The sequence below is a fragment of the Calliphora vicina genome, chromosome 3, assembly GCF_958450345.1.
Source record: "Calliphora vicina chromosome 3, idCalVici1.1, whole genome shotgun sequence".
Classification (NCBI taxonomy): Eukaryota; Metazoa; Arthropoda; class Insecta; order Diptera; family Calliphoridae; genus Calliphora; species Calliphora vicina.
Window position 1 is genome coordinate 68138081 of NC_088782.1, and position 17119 is coordinate 68155199.

At 31.1% G+C, this 17119-nt stretch overlaps 1 protein-coding gene across 6 annotated transcripts in view; it reads left to right on the top strand.

Moving 5' to 3' along the window:
* fry (Protein furry) overlaps positions 1-17119 on the top strand; it is a 293867-nt gene that overhangs the window by 35151 nt on the left and 241597 nt on the right. The window contains exon 1 of one of the 6 annotated variants that reach the window (XM_065503201.1): positions 12499-12654. The exons of the other annotated variants lie outside the window; for them this stretch is intronic. Coding sequence (XP_065359273.1) covers positions 12615-12654 — 40 coding nt within the window. The 5' untranslated portion in view covers positions 12499-12614. Of the gene's footprint in view, positions 1-12498; positions 12655-17119 lie in introns of those variants that run through there. 6 annotated transcript variants of the gene reach the window in all.

Genomic DNA, 17119 nt, shown 5'->3' on the forward strand with positions numbered 1-17119 from the left:
CAGTAGCAGTTATTAAATTAAACAGTGCGTTATTCAAATATTCAAATTAAGTATTGAAAAAATCAAATTCAGTGAATAATGAAATATTTTTAAAACAAATTAAATGAATTAAAATCAATGTTTATTATTGTAAAATCTTTGTGTATTTTTCTATTGTGTTTCCATTTTCATAGTACATATGTATTTAAATATTTTCCGATGTTGTCACTGTTTTTGTTTTTATTTGTTTATTGTGTAAGGGGGCTTTTAAAGAGGGGCCAGGTCTTCCTAACAATCCACAGTTTATAATTGTGAACAAAATATGAAAAAGAAATAAAAGAAATAAAAGAAAACAATAAAATAATATACAACAAATCATCTTAAAAACAATACTACAATTTGTTAAATGTGTGATTTTGTAGTTGTTTTTTCTTCAGCTACATTCTGTGTGAATTTATAATTAACATAATAATATTTTTTGTTTGTTTATTTATTTATTTAACCCCATTTAAGATGAAAAAAATATGCAGTTAAACAAATTGTTTAAATAATACAAAATAGCTTTAAATGATTGGGATTTTTTTGGTAAATTTATTTAAATTCGTTAAAGATTTTCCTTGATTAATTGTTAATTACAAAAGGAAACAATGTGTAATTAGTGCTAATAAAAAGTGGAAAGTGTTATCGCTAAACTACCTTTTTAAATTGATTGCGGTAATTGCTTAGATACCGTTATCGATACATGTGTAATATCGATCGTGTTTGAATATTAAAAATGTTTGCTTTAATTTAACAATGTTTTGAAAAATTGTGCTAAAATGGTGTTTAAAGTAAATTTGTCTGGGTTTAAGACTGCTGGATTGGATAGCAGTTCTATTCCGTACTAGTGATTTTGCCTATCATTTAGTGTGACAACTAGTTACATAACTAGCTACGGCATGACATTTTTGGATTACAATGATACTGTCTGATAGCTGGTCCAAATTAATCAATGGATTGGATCACATACCGTTTATATATCGAGCCCTTAGCGCCAAATTATCGTAAGCGACAAAACACAAATTTTACAGGAGAAGGTTTTTTTGATTATTTTGAAATTTATACATAGAATTAAAAATGTTATGATGCGATATATTATAATTTCGTTCAAGCTATTTGTCAATTTTTCAAAAATATATATAACTTTTGACAATTAAAAATTCATGGAATACTTAATTGAAAAATACGACAAAAAATGTTTTTATTGAATTTTTGCATAGATACAAATTTTTCGAATTGAAATAAAATTTTTATTTATGAATAGTTTTTAATGAAATTTCACAGATATGTAGATTTTTCTATTTAAAATAGAATAATAAAAACAAAGTTTGAAATTTATTATCAGCAATCCCGCAATTCCCAAAAAAGTGTTGAAAAAACCCAAAAATGGAAATTTTTAGTTTTTTGGCTATAATATCCATACCAGGGTAGGGGTTATCGGAAGCCTCTACAAAATAATTAGAAACATATTAGGCCACCTAAAATTGGTTACTATATTTAGATATCGAATATGCGATTTTAGAATTTTTGCCCTAAAAGTTAATTTTACATAAAAAATAGGTGTTTTTTGAATGGACCTGGTCCCCTCGATAACAACAATTTTTAATTTTTTTTCATTTAAAATATTTTATAAAAACTTAGCTTTCAGAAAGTATATATTCCTTATACATCCTCTTAGAAATCTTTTGCGATAACTTAAAAAGAAAAAAGTACTTTTTTCCCAGAAAATTAGCGAAAGCTCGTAATTTTAAAATTTTTTAAATTCGAATGCATATAACTTTGGACTTAGTCATTATTTTTAAACAATTCTTTTTCTATTTGACACATTAATGTGATGTTACTCCAACAAATGATAATTGGAGAATATCGGAAAATATTTGGACACGCATTTGAAAATTAAATTTTCAAATGCGAATATCTCCTAAGCTATAAGAAATATTTGACAGCTAGGACAAGGTTTTTTATAGTGCTCGATGTGTGTAATTTTTTTGAAATCGGAACACAAACTAATAAATTTAATCGTTTAAAAAAATATAACATGCCCGAGGTGTCCTACTTTGGGAACCCTTGGTCGCGCCCCCGGTGGGCCCATGAGGTCAAGGTTCAAAACTTAAACTCGACAACACTTTTTCTTTGCGCATGTGAAATTTCATTCGAACCAATCTAACCATTTAGAAGTTACAGATTTATTTTCCTCTTTTTGTTCGTTACCACTGTGTGTCGCTTACGATAAAATTCGTTTTCTGTAAAATATAAACATTGACTTACGATAATATCTTACCCCCTATAATTTTTAAGTTATTAACAATTTTGATATTCTGAGAACGCTAAAGCATCAGTCGGTCCATAAAATTTTGTCGCTTACGATAATTTGCCGCTAGGGGCTCGATATAGTCTATTACCTTACTATCTACCTAACTGGTTACTTGATCAGCTACATAACTAGTTTTTTTTTACCATGTACGGTTGCTAATTGACCTTAAATAGTTAGTTAAAAAGTCATCTCACAAACAATCCATAACCCATTGCTAATAAACAAATCTTTTTTCGACAACTCTCCAATAGATTACTTCTGGTGGTTGCTTTAAACGTTTAAATTGACTACACTCCAGGTTACTTGGAGTAAATAAAGTGACAATTAACTTCACGTATGGTTACGTGGGATGTCTTAAGCAAAAGGGATTTCTTAAGCAAAAAGAAAATAAACTGTATGAGAATTACAAAAAAGCAGTACAAAATAAACATTTAAAGTGACTACACTCTTGATTATTTAGAGACACATAAGTGACAATTGACTTCACGCTCGCTTACCTGGGATGTATAAAGTAACCAATTGAGTTCTATTTGCACTGCAAAGAGCATATACGTGTCAAATGACCCAAAAAAATATGTAAATTGGAGTCAGGCAAGTGATCAGACATTAGGAACAATTGCTGTAAGAGATACTTGGTTAACTGCTAGTAAATTTCATGTATACGAAATGCTAAGAAATTGCTGTGGAAAATAAATATTTTAAAAATATTGTAGCAAGTTATATTTGAAATATTGATTTAAAAATAAGAATTTAAACCAGTAAGAACTCTGTGCCGAATCTTAATCCAAAATAAAGAGTGATCCAGAAAAAACTTATACTTGTATTTAGTTAAATAAAACTTTAACCGTTTAATATAAAAATTCTCGGTATTTATAAATTTATCCACTTTTTTCGGAAATCTCAAAATTAAAGATTTTATAGTTGCTTCTGTTACCTTTTTGGACGAGGTGGTCCACTTAAGCTTAAAATCGGACATTTCCTGGGATATATATATTTTCCCGTAGTTCCTTTTAGGAGCATAGGGCCTCAACAAAGGTTTTCCATCTGTGTTTGTCGTTAGCAATGTGTTTTATTTCGCTCCAGGATACACCAGCCTCTGCTGCTTCCATTTCCACTAGTCTGCGCCAGGTTTTGGATGGACGACCCCTCCTTCGTCTTCCTTGAGGTGTCCATACGGTACCTTGTCTCGTTACATCATCTTGTGGTTTGCGTAGTGTATGTCCAAGCCAGGACCATTTACGTCGTTTAATTTCTGAATGAATCGACGACTGCCGCGTCCGTTCCCACAAATCATTGTTCGTGATGATGTTAGGCCAGAATATTACCAGAATTCTACGCAGACAACGATTCACAAAAGCTTGCATTGTTTGCAGTTCGCGATTGGGTGGGTTCACATCTCACGTTTCACATGCGTAGAGTAGGACAGGCTTTACATTGGCATTAAAGATCTTTATTTTTGTGTCTATAGATATGGTTGTGGATTGCCAAACATAAGAGAGCACGCCGAAGGCAGACTTAGCCTTACATAAACGTGACTTTAAGGAGGTTACTGATTCTATTTCAGCGCCGTACAAAGTAAAAGGCGCATTCGACATAGTGTTTAGGCTCATAGTTTTTGTTTTGCCAACATTAATCTTTAGCCCGCATTCGGCTGCTATATTGCACAATGCTTGTAGCATAGATGACATATTGGAACTTTTATGAGCGAAAAGACAAACGTCGTCCACATAATCCAAGTCATCTAGCATTCCATGAAGACCCCATGTAAACCAGTGTTTGATGGGATCGCGTTGATCAGTACATTGTCCAATACAATGTTAAATAATAAGGGCGAGAGAACACATCCTTGTCTAACACCGTTTAACACGGTAACCCAATTACTTAGCGTTCGGTCGTAATTGATACGACAGCTTGCACCTTGATACATTGCCCTGATTAATTACATGATTTTGTGCGGCACTTCTTTACATTCAAGTTCGTTCCAAATAGCCTGGTGTTGCAACTTATCAAACGCTTTTTCAAAATCTATAAAGGTAAGATAAAGCGGTGAACGCCATTCAATAGATTGCTCGACTTTTATCAAAGGTTTTTCATACCTAATTTTTCATCCTTAAACTGTGATATATTTTATAGATTATATAAGGTTAAGCTAATTTGTTATTAATTGTTGAAATACTTATGTAAAATCTCATAATTTGTAAATTGTAAACTTGAAAAATTTGAATAAAGGAAAAAATATATAATAATAATAGATTGCTCGACTATTATGCGTACTGTGTTGACATGATCAATGAATGATCGATGGGGACGAAAACCGGCTTGTTCCCTTCTTAGATGGGGGTCCAGAGCATTCACAAGACGTTTGCTAATTATATGTGCATATAATTTATTGGTCACGCAGAGTAGTGTAATCCCCCGTAAATTTTTGCAATTGGATAAATCCCCTTTTTTGGGGAGATTAATTATAATGCCCTCTTTGATATCTTCAGGAAGAGCTTCTTCAACCCAAAATCGTTCATGATAGGGTATAAAATTGTTGCGCTTGTGCGTGGGTCTGCTTTTAATAATTCTGGAGGAATGTTATCAGGACCAGGCGCCTTATGGTTCTTGAGTTCCCTGATTGCCGCTATTATCTCTTCCAGCTCTGGTGCGCAGGTGGGAATATCGTCCGTTTCCGCGTGTTGTTGACATCTGCAAATTCTTGACACTGGTGTTGGTGGGACTGAGAGCATATTAGCATAATGTTTTTCCCAGATTGTAATCTGTTCTAGCCTTGAAGACGTTTGAATGCCATCTTCATTTTTCAAAAGATTTTGTGACATTCACATTGCTGGGATAGCATTCACATAGAATGATTTTTTTGTTTATACAATTTTACCTACATTTTTTCGCTTGTTCTTTTGCTTCTAAGTTCTTTATTGCATTGTGATCTGGAACTTTCTGAAGTTTATACGACTTTAACCCAGCATTCACTTTGGCTCTGCGAACAAAACATTCGTTTGTAATTTCCACAATATAATTTTCCGACCCTATAAAGTCTATATATTCTAGATCCTTATAGATAGCGGAGTCGATTAAGCCATGTCCGTCTGTCTGTCTGTTGAAATCAATTTTTTGAAGACCCCAGATATCTTCGGGATCCAAATCTTCAATAATTCTGTCAGACATGCTGTCGAGAAGTTTCCTATTTAAAATCAGCAAAACGGTCCACAAATGGCGAGATATAAGGAATAAACCAGGACAACCTCGATTTTTGACCTATATCTGGATTACTAAGTCATTAATATAGACAATATGGATATCTAATGATAGATATTTCAAAGACGTTTGCAACGACGTATATAAGATTATAGTAAATTGGAACTACAATGGATCAAAATCGGAAAAAAATTTAACCCGAATTTTTTTTTCACCCAAAAAATTTTAAATTTAAAAAAAAAAATTGAAATAATTCGAAAAAAAATTTTTAACAAAAAATTAAAAAAGAACTTTGGAAAAGAAATAAATTTTGTTTACCTAAAAATCCTGGTTTTCTTTCAATGTTCAAGTCTTCCTTATATTGTTTAAGGGATTTTGAAACCGTGTGACGATGACCCTCAAATCTTTAGCTATTTGCAAGTTCAAATTGGATTTTTTAGTTTTAGTTATTTTTTTATTATTTAAAAGCTAACGAGATTAAAAAAATAATAATTTGTTGGACCAAGGATAAGTTTTGGCTGGAATTGTGTGTATATTTTTTTCTGATTCACTCTTTATAATTACAAAATGGGATTCCCATGATTTAAAAAGTTATAGTAGTTTTTCTACAACAACTTTGAAGATTTTCAATGACAAGTAGTGCATTTTAGTACAGGTATAGCCCAGATAAATTAGCATAGACCTTAAATCGAGTTTACGGTATAAGGAATATTGGAGGTCAAAGGTCACAAAAATTATAAAATCTTACTAACAGTTATAAAGTTATTAACTTACTTTAGGTATTTTGCACGAATCTATTAAATAATATGAATATGATAAAAATCAAAGTAAAGCGAAATTGCAAATTATGGAGGACTTTAAAACATATATACCAAATATTATCGAAATCAGAAGAGTAAAAGTTCAAAAATAATTTTTTTGAATTGAAATGGTTCGTTTCGTCTTTATGTTTCCCGCGCCTGACTGCTTTATACCAATCCATATGCAGATTATAGTTCTTAGTGATATGATGCCACGTCAGGAGTGAACAGTGGAGAGTGCAAATGTACTTTCAAGCTCTCATCTACATAAAGTTCTATAACCCCTAAAACAACGAAATAAGAGTATTTGCAAAAATATGAAACAATCTCAAAGAGTTCATTTAAATAGTTGTGTTCTAATATTCTGTATAAAATTGTTTAAACCATACTTGCCAAAAGCCAACCCCTCCTCACAGCACAACAACAGGTAAAATTTTAAGTAAAAAGAAACAAACAATTAAAAAAAGCTCCAATTAAAAGGTCACGTGTTTATTTCTAATGCGATTTTTAATCGCTTTTATTTATTTCGTGCTTTATTATACTTACGTCAAAATCTTTATCAGCATGTTTAATTTTACTCAATCAAATCAGCAGAAAATACTACCAGAGCAAAAGCAGTAAAACTAAAAACCTACTTAAATATATAACTACTGTCTGTTCGCTTTTTGTGGTTTGTCACAAGAAATTTAAAAAATAAAAAACAAACCAGACCACCTACCTCAATTGAAATGATAACAAAGTGTTTTAGATGTGATTTCTTAGCACTTGTTAGTACCAGCTAGTATTAAGAGCGTGCGATTAAAGGTGATAAATAAAACAAATTTTATAAAGTTTTTGGTGTTATTGAAACAAATACGAAATTTATTATTATCAGAAAGTCAATGAAATACAAATGGTATTTAGTAAAACATATAAAAATTAACTCGATAGATTTGTATTTGAAATTGAGATTAACATACATAAATAATACAGAGTGTTTCTTTTTTTTTTGCAATCAGCTCAATGTATTTCTTCCAGGGGTCTCTAACATGTTGATAGCTTTGAAAAAAAAAAAACAATTTCTCAATCTTTAGTGTAAATATTTGATTTGAAAAATCTGACAGCAATTTGACTGATGTTCTTGAACGCGTGTTATCAATTTTTGATAAAATTTGTTTTGGCCTCACCTTTATACCAGTTTCAGGTATGTACATTAGGGTGACAGCCGATTTTTTCAAATCGGACAACGATTTCGGGACGCGCATCTAGGTCAAAGGTCAGAGATATGCAAAATTTTACTAATTATATGCAATATAACATGCTGCATTATTTTACAGAAATATGTATGTATATATATTTATATTAATGAAAATTACAGTAAAAAAAATCTTTTTCGGATTTACCCCTTATCTCCTTTGGGTCAAAATTACCCACAAATAGGCTTGCCAGATCGAAATTGTTAAAAACCTTGACATTCATAAGAAAAAGCTTAATTTTTCTTGACAATTTAAAATTCAGTTAAATTAACAAATGAAAAGTTATATACTATTTTTTATTTGATTTAATTTAAACGAATTTAGTACGTTTTTCAATATTTTACAGTGTTTGACTATATATAAAGGGTATTTCAAATAAAACAGTTAAAAATACAACTACGTTAATACGTAAATAATTTTTTATTAACAAAAACAAGTAATAAAATTACATTTAATTCAGACTTTTCATTACTAAACTAATATTAATTCAAACGTAAAGAATTAAAGTTTTAAAATACATTGCATAACATTTAAATTAAAGCACAGTTAATTTTTTGAGCTTAGGGCACTGCTACACGTTCCATATACATATGTATATTGTAATTTTTGGATCGCGATCTGGATTTCACAATATATATTGACCGCGATCCAGTATCGCGATATTTATTGAACGTGTAGCATGCAGTATTGATGTATCGCGATCCAAATCGCGAATTTTGCGTGATCCATTAGGGCACTGCTACACATTCAATTTATATTGACCGCGATCAAATATCGCGATATTTATTGAACGTGCGGCATGCAGTATTGATGGATCGTGATCCAAATCGCATAATAACCTAATTTTGCGTGATCCATTACAATGGATCGCGATCCAAATATCACAATATACAGTACATGGAAAAAATAAGTTGTCAATAATAAGTTTTGTCAAAATAATGTTTTAATATTTTTTTATTTATATACTATGGATTAAATTATTTTACTTAAATTATGGTATTAAAAAATTATAAAAGCGATAAGAAATAAAGTCACATTTCTTTTGATTCTAATACAAAACTAAATAACTTCTAGTTTTATAGTAGTAAATGTAAGTTTTCAAAGCTTTAGTATCCAGTATGCCCATAGTTACATGAAGGTAATTTTCCAATTCTCTGCTGCATTGAGTCAACCAGCTTTAAGCATTCCGTTTTGGATATATTACTCCAATTTCTAAGAACACAGTCCTTCAAATCGTCGAGATTTTGGGGTTTTTCTTCTGATATACGAATTTTTAGCATTGCCCATGCATTCTCGATTGGAGACAAATCGGGACTTTGTGGTGGCCATTTCAAAACGTTTATATTATCGTTTTGAAGATATTCCAAAACCTTTTTTGCTGTGTGGATGGGCGCATTATCCTACTGAAATATGAAATTTGGTCCAGTAAGACGTCTACCTTCGGGAATTGCATGTTCTTTCAAAATTTCTAAATATACAGCTGCAGTAACTTTCCCATGTAACAACACTATATTACCAGTACCATTTGACGATACACGCAGAGAAAAAATATAGTTGGACATGGTTACTGTAACCATTTCAATATTGTTACAAGTTTTTTAACTATATTATAGTCACAGTAACCATTTACATGATTGTGGTAACCATAATATGGTTAACTTACGATTCACATGACTGTCTCAACCATATATATGGTTACAGTAAACATATATATGTTTGTGGCAACCATATTTATGATGAATAATTTTATCATAATATGTTGTTCTCAGATTATAATAAGCCTTAAGCCGAGAGCACCATAATATGATAAGTCCTTCATCATATAAATGGTTGTCACAAACATATATATGTTTACTGTAACCATATACATATATGGTTGAGACAATCATGTGAATCGTAAATTAACCATATTATTGTTACCACAATCATGTAAATGGTTACTGTGACTATAATATAGTTAAAAAACTTGTAACAATATTGAAATGGTTACAGTAACCATGCCCAACTATATTTTTTCTCTGCGTGTAGACATCCCCAAACCATTAGACCTTTTTCTACTGCCTTAACAGTGGGTAGGGTACACTTATATGAGAGTTGTTCGCCAAACGTATACCATGCCGCGCGAATACTTCAATCTGATCATAGATTCGTCAGTCCACAACACATTATGCCAAAATTCTTTTGGTTTTAAGGCAGGTTCTTCATAAAAACGTCTTCTTTTTTCTTTATTAATCTTACTTAGGTAAGGTATTTTACGAGCAACGCGGCCATGTTTATTAATCTGGCGCAACCTGTTTCTAATTGTGTAGAATGAGCCATTTTCCCCTCACTTAGTAACTGAGCTCTAATTTTTGGTACTGATTTGAATGGATCTGAGTTCGAAATTTCTAAAATTCGTCTATCGATTCTTTCCGTTGTAGTTTTTGGACGACCAGGGCGTGATTTTCTACAAATCCTTTTCTCATTCTTATATGCACCAATCACTTTCCATACAGAGGTCTGTGATTTATTTATTTTTTCTGCAATATACATACCTTTGGGTATGGTCATCTTTAAATAAATTGATTATTATTTTACGTTCTTCGTCCGTCAATTGCTTGAAATTGCCCATATTTGTCACTTTGTTTTGTACGCTGAGAATTTTTAAACAAATACAATTTTAATAACTTTGGAGATAGAATTAAATGATTTAGTTACCTTTCAGAGCACTTAAAACAGTATTAAATATTATTTCTAGGTATTGTTTTTTAAGAACTAAAATATTAGCGTCCAATTTGATTAAATAAAAATAATATTATAACTTGACAACTTACTTTTGCAACACTATTTTTCAAAAAAGTTGATAAAATTGAGAAAATTTCTAGAGTAACAACAAGTCATACAAGATTTCTCAAATAACGGTTCTTCTAAATTATTAGTAAACAAGAAACAGTGAAGGAGAAAAAATATATAATATTTAATAAAAAATAAAAAAAATGTATCTGACAACTTATCTGACAACGTACTGTATATTGAACTTGTAGCAGTGCCCTTACAATGGATCATGATCCAAATACCACAATATATAATGAACGTGTAGCAGTGCCCTGTAACAGATTTAATCCAACTCGTAGCAGTAAACACTTCTGAAAATTTCTATAATTTTCATCAAAATTTTGTATAAGGAATTTATACTTTTTGAAAAGCTATCTCTACATAAAATATTTGCATTTTCAATAGAAAAATATTTTTAATTTTCAAAAGTTATATACATATATTTTTTAAGCCAAAAACTCACATACAAGTAAATATGGATATATTTTAAATATAAATGAGCTTTTATTTTAATATTTCTGAAAATATGTTAATGTAGGAACAACATTTCTTGTTCTAGTGGCCTGAGACACGTTAAAGGCCTGGCAAATTTTTAATAATTTTAACATTTTTATCCAATTTCTGTTTTTTATGTCTCATTAGAACGAGAATTACGTACACATTTCAATTATTTTAAATTAAATTTCAAAAGTAATTTTTTAATGACAAAATTTTTACAAAAATTTAAAAAATGGCATTTTTTCCCCTTGTAAATGCATCTTAAAACTTCAGACAGCTTGCGGCTTAACATCAACCGATTTACCTAAAATTTGTTCAGGATGATTTTTTTACCACCCCCCAAACAGGGGGGTGAGACTGGCAAAAATCCAACTTTCGTTTATTAAGGACCACCCTAAACGATAATGCGGGTAACTTTGAATGGCAATGTTCGGAGTTATCTTTGGAAGAATAGGAGAAATTAGTGAAAACACCCTTTAGGTAAAATTCAGCTTAGGAGTAACCAATCTTGGATTGGCAGAATGGACTGCAGGTCCATGTTGAACATGACAGAGTCCAGACAGCTACTAGATCTGGACAGAGATAATATTAGTATTTTGTCATTGCCCAATTACAGCTAGGATTAGCAGGTAGGACGACAGCACTCTGGATATTGTAGGACGTGTGCCGACAAAGAGGAGTTGGAGAGTGTAGAGCATGTTGTCTGAGGCTACAACTAAACAAATGTAAGTGATAAGGTGTCGGTCGGCATCATCAGGGGAATAATGTGGCTTTAAGGCAGAAATAAGTGTACTTATGGGTTGTACTTTCGTTGCTATATTGTTAGGGCATATTACAATTGTTTCATCCTTGTAAAGATTCGCAATGGTTTGTTTTACATTTTTTGCCTATATTTTTTAAATTGCGGATTGTTGAATATAATGTGTTACCGTGGACCGGTTTTAGCACATAAAGTTGGCTCCGAATTAAGAACATTTCTAAATTCTTATTCAAAAAACTTTTGGTTATTTTTTTTTTAAATTTTGTAGGCCCGTGGCAACTTTGGGGTCCATACACAGGCTCGCATTCCAACTAAGAATCCATGTAAATACAAATCCACTGTTTTATTAAGATATCTCCCATCGTTTACGAACTACCGAATTATTTTCATAATAAAAAAGTTTATAATCCACCACTATGCAACATTTTTCTACAAACATTAATACGAATACATAGTGTGAAAATGCAATATTTATTTTGTCTAATCTATGAACAATTTGTGTAAAGTCTAACAACATTGCACGTGATATAATTAATTCTAATATGAACAACATTGTATCTTATCAGTTAGAGCGCGAACACACTTGAAACAAAACATGCGAAATAAAATAAATAAATAAAAAAATAATTAAAAACGTATTAATTTCATTAAATTAAATCTTTTTAGTTTCTTTTTTAAGATTTTCAACAATAAAAAAGCCATAATTGTGATATAAATATAGTATTTTTTTTAATAATTTATATAAATCTACAATAAATAATAACAATAATTAAGTGATATTTACTCACATTGTAAATAATAACAATAAAATATAAATAAAACAAATAATAAATAATAACAAAACCACAGCAGCAACAATAATTAATTAAATAGAAAAGTAAATAAAGTAAAAATAAAAAACAAATACAAATACAACCACTACAACTAAAATTAGTTGTCAAACGTGTGAATATTTAAAAAATTTATGCAACTTTTTAATGTTATGGAATTTTCAATGGACACAAAAGAAAATAAAAGGTTCGTTTGTTGTTAATTCGTTTTAGCTAATACACACTGTCTTCTCTCATGCTGTTCTTCATTATTCGCTGTATATTTTTTCAGTCATTAGCTCTCTCTCTCGCTCTCTCTCTGTTACTATCACAATTATTACTTACATTCATCTGTTTATGTTTTGTTCTGTGTGTTTTGTTTACCTTTTTTAAACTTTATTGTTTAATTAATTTGTAATTTTTGTTTTAATGAATGTAATATAATGAATCTACTCGTAATATTTGTTTAAGAACAATTGTGGATTTTTGTTCATAATGAAGGGATGATGAGGGTTGTGTGGTGTAACAATTACATCAAGAAATATTCAAATATCATTTCAAGTTCATTGTCGAAATTTGTTTATTATTTATTACCAGGGAAACCGAAAATTAATTTTTAAAAATAGTGTGTAAAATATGCCTTAAAAATCTATTATTTTTAATAAAAAATCAATACAATTTCTTTGATAACAAAATTTGCATATGAACTAAATAAGAAAAACATTGTAATTTTTCAAGAAATGAAGTCGATTTAACCTCCTTACTCGCAACTGATCTGGTTGATACAGGCAAACATTTTTTATTGTAAATTTTTTAATCATCCTAAATTTTAAGCTATTTTTTGATAAAATAATATTTTTACTGAAATTTGCATTACACTTTTAAATACATTGCATTTAATATTTTGTTTATGTTTTCGAAATAAAAAGTGAAGAGATTATTTTCAAACGCGCCTTTTTTTATTGATATCAATTTGATACATTGCGACTAGTCTCGATTGAAAATGATTGCGACTAACGGAGGGTTAAATTATTGTTGATGTATTGAGAGTATGACTTAAAAATTGGGGATTTTTTAAATTTCAAAATTCAGAGCCAAAAGAACTGCTCATCTTTTGAGGCCAAGAACGAATCAAGCCAATTTCGGATAATCTGTTCTGAAGTGAAGCGTAACCCAGAGAGAACATTATGCATTGATCGAAACAAATAGTAGTTGGACGGGACAAGCTCTGCACTATAAGGCGGGTGAGGCAAAATATCCCAACCACTTCATTCTAAATACTTTTTAACAAGTATTGCAACATGTCCGACCGCATATTCTGGGAGCTTTTCGGTCAATGCTCGCTTCAAACGCATCAGTAGCGTTCGCTACAGGTTCTATGTGATGGTCTGGCCAGATTTCAGTAGCTCTTAATAGATAGGACCGTTTTGGTCCCACCAATGGCTTGGTTGTCGATTCGGCTGGATCTCTTACGTTTCGGATCCATTTTTCATCGCAAATAATGATTCGGTGCATAAATGATTTCCTTTTATTGCATTCAAGCAGCATTTCAGATATGCAAAAATAGTCTTTCAAGGTCTTTCAGCTTCAATTCATATGGTACTCAATTTTCCTGCCTTTCTGCTACTTGCAGCATGCTTTTGCAAGCTCTTGTTGAGTTTGACAACAATCTTCATGGAGTAATGCCTCCTATTCTTAGATTTAAAATTTTTTTGACTGGCCTGGGCGATCTTTGTCTTCCGTGTCATAATCACCACTTCTAAACCGTACAATCTCTCGCACATTGAAACCGATGAACACATTCACCATAAGCTTCAAAAAAGTAAAGCAAAACTTCCCTTATATGACGCTTTGTTTGCACAAAATTCTAAATTTTCGAAGCAATTTTGTTTACCTCATAATAGTAAGACCCCTTTCACACTAGGCAATTTAGTTGCGCAAGTCTCTTGCCCAACAACAAAACAGCATGCAAAATTTTCTTCTCCTTATCCCGAAATTACCTCTGGCATCTACAAACACAAGAGACTTGCTCAACTAAATTGCCTAGTGTGAAAGGGGTCTTAGGACTGAGATGGAAAAAATCATAACATACATAAATGTTTATAATTTGAAAGTAAATTTTAATTAGGCTTAAGTTCATTTTATTATAATTTATTTGTAATAATTAAAAGAATATCACTGAATACTAAAATTTTAGACAATTGGCAAATTGGAATGCATTTTCTACCCTGCCAAGGTCGCCATCAACAATCTTCATTGTCAAGGTCTATTGTAAATATCATCTATTATCAACTATTATCAGGAATAAATAAAATACATAAATTTTAATAAAAAAGAAACCACTAAACCAACAGTTTTCATTTTTTTATTTGATTGAAATTATTATTACAACTTACAAAAAAAATTATTTGTATAGTTCCAATCAATAGTGATGAATTTATGAACCTTTTTCGGAAACCCTTCTATTAAGGTTTTTATAGAGCTTTCTGTCACTTTGTTCGAACAGGTAGTCCATCTTCATTTAAAATCTACCACACTTTTGCACTCCTTTTTTTGTACTCTTCAATTCACTTTTAACAAGAGTCCAATATCTCTCCACTGGCCTTAGCTCCAGGTAGTTGGAGGATTTGCCTAATGACAAATACCACATTATTGTTCTTGTACCACTCAAGACCTTGCTTACCATAGTGACAAATGTTTGGCTTCTTTTGTAGCAACTGCATATTGCTTGCCATACCAAGAACTTTTTGTGAACATTTTCTGCTTTTGGGTCCTAAACTTTTCTACAGCATTACCTCGAGCATTAGCAACATTAAAATATTGATCGGGAAGCTACGAAAAAATTTTCAATTCGTACGTTTCGTATATTTTTTGTATAAAATTTGATTTCAATTTCCGTACTCTGGCTTTGGCCTCTAAATTTTCAACAGAGTTCCTGTCAAGGTTTAGCGGTGCTGTGGCTTAATTGGTTAGCGCGTGTGATCATTAAGTATGATATGGTTTTTGTGGCTTGGGTTCGATTCCCAGCCGCTGTCAATCAACAACATCAGTCTATATATATTAAAATGAAATGGTCCATGTATGTAATGGCATCACGTGAGAACGACTGGAGTGATTTGGCTGATTTTGTTTTTATTCGATTCGAAATTTTCAGGAGATGGTTTGTAAAGAAAACAAATTCCGGGTAAAACTCGGAAATTCTTTTTTTGTGAGTCCAGTCAACTGTAATAAAAAAGTTCCCTAAAGTATGTTGTACAAATTTATATATTTTATTTGCAAATAAATAAGAACAGGCTGGTGTGAGTGGGTTGGAGAAACTTGAAGAACTAACATTAGTAAATGCTACCGGGCGAAGCCGGGGCGTTCAACTAGTAACTAATATTTATCACAGCGCCCTCCTTTGGTGGTATAACACTAAAACGCCACCAAAGTAAAATAATTAAATAAAGGTTGTTGGCTTGACTAATGCGCCATCTCACCACCAGAGGCGCTGCAACCTGCACTAATAGCAAACATAACGCGCAATTGCAGAGTTGTCAATTAAAAAGCTTTTATCCTCCTTTCACCACCTTTTATTCTACACTCTATCCCCTTTCCAAAGAAAGTAACACAATTATATATAGGCATATAATTGCCTGAGTGTTACTTCTTTTTTTTTTTTTTTTTAAAAGTCTATATATTCTGGATCGTTATAGATAGCGAAGTCGATATAGCCATTGCTACTTAAAATCGACAAAAATCGGCACACAAATGGCTGAGATATAAGGAAAAACCGGGAAAACCTCGATTTTTTGCCTATTTTTGATCTATATCTGGATTACTAAGTTAAGTTGGACCTACAATGGGTCAAAATCGGAAAAAATATTTGTTAACCCGAATTTTTTTTCATAAATAATTTTTCCAAAAATGAATTTTTTAAAAATTAAAAAAAAAATTTGGAAAAAATTTTTAAAAAAAAAAAATTAAAAAATAATTTCGAAAAGAAAAAAATTTAGAAAAACTTTTTTATAAAAAATTTCGAAAAAAAAATTTAAATTTTGTTTACCTAAAAATATTTAAAAAGAATAATTTGTATGTTTAATATGGTGAAGGGTATCTAAGATTCGGCACAGACGAATATAGCTCTCTTACTTGGTAAACCTTCATTGGCTTTAAATGTTCGTACCAAATAGTCCGAGTACGAGTTAACCTGACTGCTTCCCTATCGGATGTGTTGCGAGCTCTTCTGAAAATGCCTGAACCATGAACAAGTTCTCCCGATACTGGTTAATAACATTGGTATCCGTTTGTCGGCAGAACTTTGATTGTTTGGTCAACTTTTTGTAGGACCAAGTTGGGTTTTGTTGAAAATTTTTAATAATTTTAGTACGCACTTTTTGATAATTTGTTGATGAGAAAAAAATGTAAAAAAAACAAAATTAGGAAAATGTAAAAAATACACAAATATTTATGCTTTAAAAAGTAAAAATATGTCATAAATATGCTGTATGTATGCAAAAATATGTTATTAAAGGCAAAATATGCAAAATAAGCACTAACAAATCGATGCAAAAAATCTTAAAATGTTCTCCATAGGATGTACAGGAAAAAACATGCATTTGTATGATTTCGGTTTCCCTGTTTATTACTAGAATATCACTAGAATATTTTTGGAGTGTGTGTAGGAAAGTTAA